The 2,500-nt window shown below is 65.0% G+C and overlaps 1 protein-coding gene across 1 annotated transcript in view; it reads left to right on the top strand.

Annotated features, from left to right (window-relative positions):
• The window catches only part of LOC125026976 (proteoglycan 4-like), a 2,544-nt gene extending 340 nt beyond the window's left edge, over nt 1-2,204 (top strand). The window contains exons 1-3 of the mRNA XM_047615582.1: nt 1-755; nt 793-1,698; nt 1,968-2,204. The exon at nt 1-755 is cut by the window's left edge and continues 340 nt beyond it. Coding sequence (XP_047471538.1) covers nt 1-755; nt 793-1,698; nt 1,968-2,204 — 1,898 coding nt within the window. The remainder of the gene's footprint in view (nt 756-792; nt 1,699-1,967) is intronic.
• The last annotated feature ends 296 nt before the right edge of the window (nt 2,205-2,500 follow it).

Genomic DNA, 2,500 nt, shown 5'->3' with positions numbered 1-2,500 from the left:
GCGCCGCAGAGATCGCGCCGGAGCCGCCGGTGCGCACGGAGAGCCTGCTGCGCGACGCGCACCCGGGCATCGCCAAGCGGGTCACGGCGCTCGAGCGCGCGCTGCCGCTTCCGGTCATCGAGGAGAACATCAAAAACACTCGCAAGCGGCCGGCGCCGCAGCCGCGGAACATCCTCCCGCTGCACTCCGACGGCGAGTCCTCGCGGGAGGCGTCGCTCACGCGCCAGCAGGACCGGAGGCCCCCGAAGCCCGAGAGCGCGAAGCCGCCGAAGCCGGACGCCGCGAAGCCGCCGCGGCCGGAGGTGCGGAAGCCGCCCCGGTCGTCGCTGCTGGAGAAGCCGCTGCGCCTCGCCGACAAGAACATGATGATCACGCGCCCGGGCCCCGCGGGCCACGCCGCCCCCGCCAAGCCGGAGCGCAAGCGCGCCGAGGGCGACAGCGCGGCCAACCTGCGGCGCCTGGAGGAGGTTCTCACGAACATCCTGGACCACGGCGCGCCGCCGCTCCTGCGCGCCACCAAGTCGGACGAGAACATCGCGGAGAGCGTGAAGGCGGCGGACGCGAGGGCGCCGAAGGGCATCCTCAAGAAGGGCCCGAAGCCGCCCTCGAAGCCGAGCAAGTACGAGGTGGCGCACCGCGAGGCGCTCGAGGACTCGCGCGCGCTGCTCGAGCGGCTTCCGCGCGGGGAGCTGCAGCGCAACAAGATCGTGCTGCGCGTGCCGTCCTTCCGCACGGCCGGATGTCCAGACCGAGGCGTACCGGCCGGTGCGCCGCCGCGCCTCCTGCGCACAGACCAACCTCAGCGTCGCGCCACGGTACCGCACCGACACAGCGGCGCCGCCCGTCGCCAAGCCGCCACGCGCGGCGCCGGCCGAGCGCTGGGGCAAGGGCGGGCGGCGCGAGGAGCCCCAGGAGGCGGCGGCGACCGACGGGTCGTCGTCGTCGGGCTACTCGTCGCCCGAAGTGAGCAGCAAGGAGCCGTCGCCGCCGCACTCGGGGCCGCCGTCGCCCGCGTCGTCGTCCGCCGCGCCCAGCGACGAGGACGAGCGGCGCTGCGGCGACGCCAACGTCACCGTCATCGAGATCAACAAGGGCGACGCGGCGAGCGGCCGGGCGCGCGCCGCCGCCGACCGCCCGCCGCCGCGCCCGCCCAAGCCGCTGCGCCTGCGCCACGTGTCCGACGCCGCGGCGCTCGTGAGCAGCCAGGGCGGCCTGCTGGTGCCGGTGCACCGCAGGACGGCGCCGCTGCCGCTCTACGAGGACGTGTTCGGCCTCGCCGCCCTCACGGAGAACGTCATGCTGCTCACGGAGGCCATCAACCCGGTGCTGGTGCACGCGACGCGGCCCCACGACGGCGCGGGCGGCGGCGCGACGGCCGGCGCCCCCTCCACGGCGCCCAGGGTCGTCGACGTGATCCGCAAGACACTGCAGGGGCCGATGTGGGACGGCCGCACCGCCGTGCTCCCGCGCCCCAGACCCGCCCTCCGCACGCACAGCCTGTCCCTCCCGCGACCCTCCGTCACGTCCACGGGCCGCCCCCACGTCTCTAGAGGGTCGCGGTCGCCCTCGCCCGTCCGCCGGGAGGAGCAGAGGCAGCAGGTGGAGAAGCAGAACTCGGCCTCGTCCACCGCCGCCTACCTGGCCTCGCTCGAGCTCCTGGCGTCCCACTACAGGCACCAGGCGCTCGCCAACGCCAAGGTATAGAGTCGCAGGGAACCGCGCCTAACTCTCCTAAACGCGTAACTGACTCTCATTAGCAGATTTAGAAGCGAAATAATTAAACAGAAATAAATGAATATAAATAGATTCAGTATTTAAAGACATTTGTCATGATAATTCATTTCTTAAATAGAAATAGATAGTTTCAGTAATTAAAGATCCATAGCATAATTAATTTATAAATTCAAAACAAAGTTCTAATTCCCTTCTAAAATAATAACAAGTCTCTAATCCATCTAACCCAACAGCAATTACAGCTGCAACAACGACTGCTCATGCAACAACAGCAACAACAACAGCAACAGCAACAACCTCATCAACAGGAACAACAGGAGCAACAAGAAACGAAGTTAAAAGAAGAAACAGCGGAAGTGACCGAGGCGACCGAGGCGAGTCCGCCCGCAGAGGCGATACCGAACCCTGCTTCGAGCGGCCAGCCTGCGAGTGAATCCCGGTCTCCCATTGAACAGGAGAGCGAGTGTTGACCTGCAGTGGAATCCTTCGCGTGGACTTGAGAGGAGGATGGCGTAGGCTCGGATGAGGATGATGAAGAAATTTAGAGAAATCGGTGCAGCGGGGAGATGGTAGTGGGTGGGGCTTTGCAACGAGGAAATGTTAGTGGGTTAAGTCTGCAACAGAAGGATTATGGTGTTTGCAACGAAAGGATATTAGCGTTTGTGGCTTTGCAGCGAAAAAATATTAGTGAGTGAAGTCTGCAACGAAAGGATATGATGAGTTTGCGATTTGCAACGAAAAGATACCAGTGTGTGGAGTTTGCAAC

This window comes from Penaeus chinensis, chromosome 7, assembly GCF_019202785.1.
Source record: "Penaeus chinensis breed Huanghai No. 1 chromosome 7, ASM1920278v2, whole genome shotgun sequence".
In the NCBI taxonomy this organism is placed as follows: Eukaryota; Metazoa; Arthropoda; class Malacostraca; order Decapoda; family Penaeidae; genus Penaeus; species Penaeus chinensis.
Note: the sequence above shows the minus strand (reverse complement) of the source record. Positions and strands in the feature narration are given on the sequence as shown.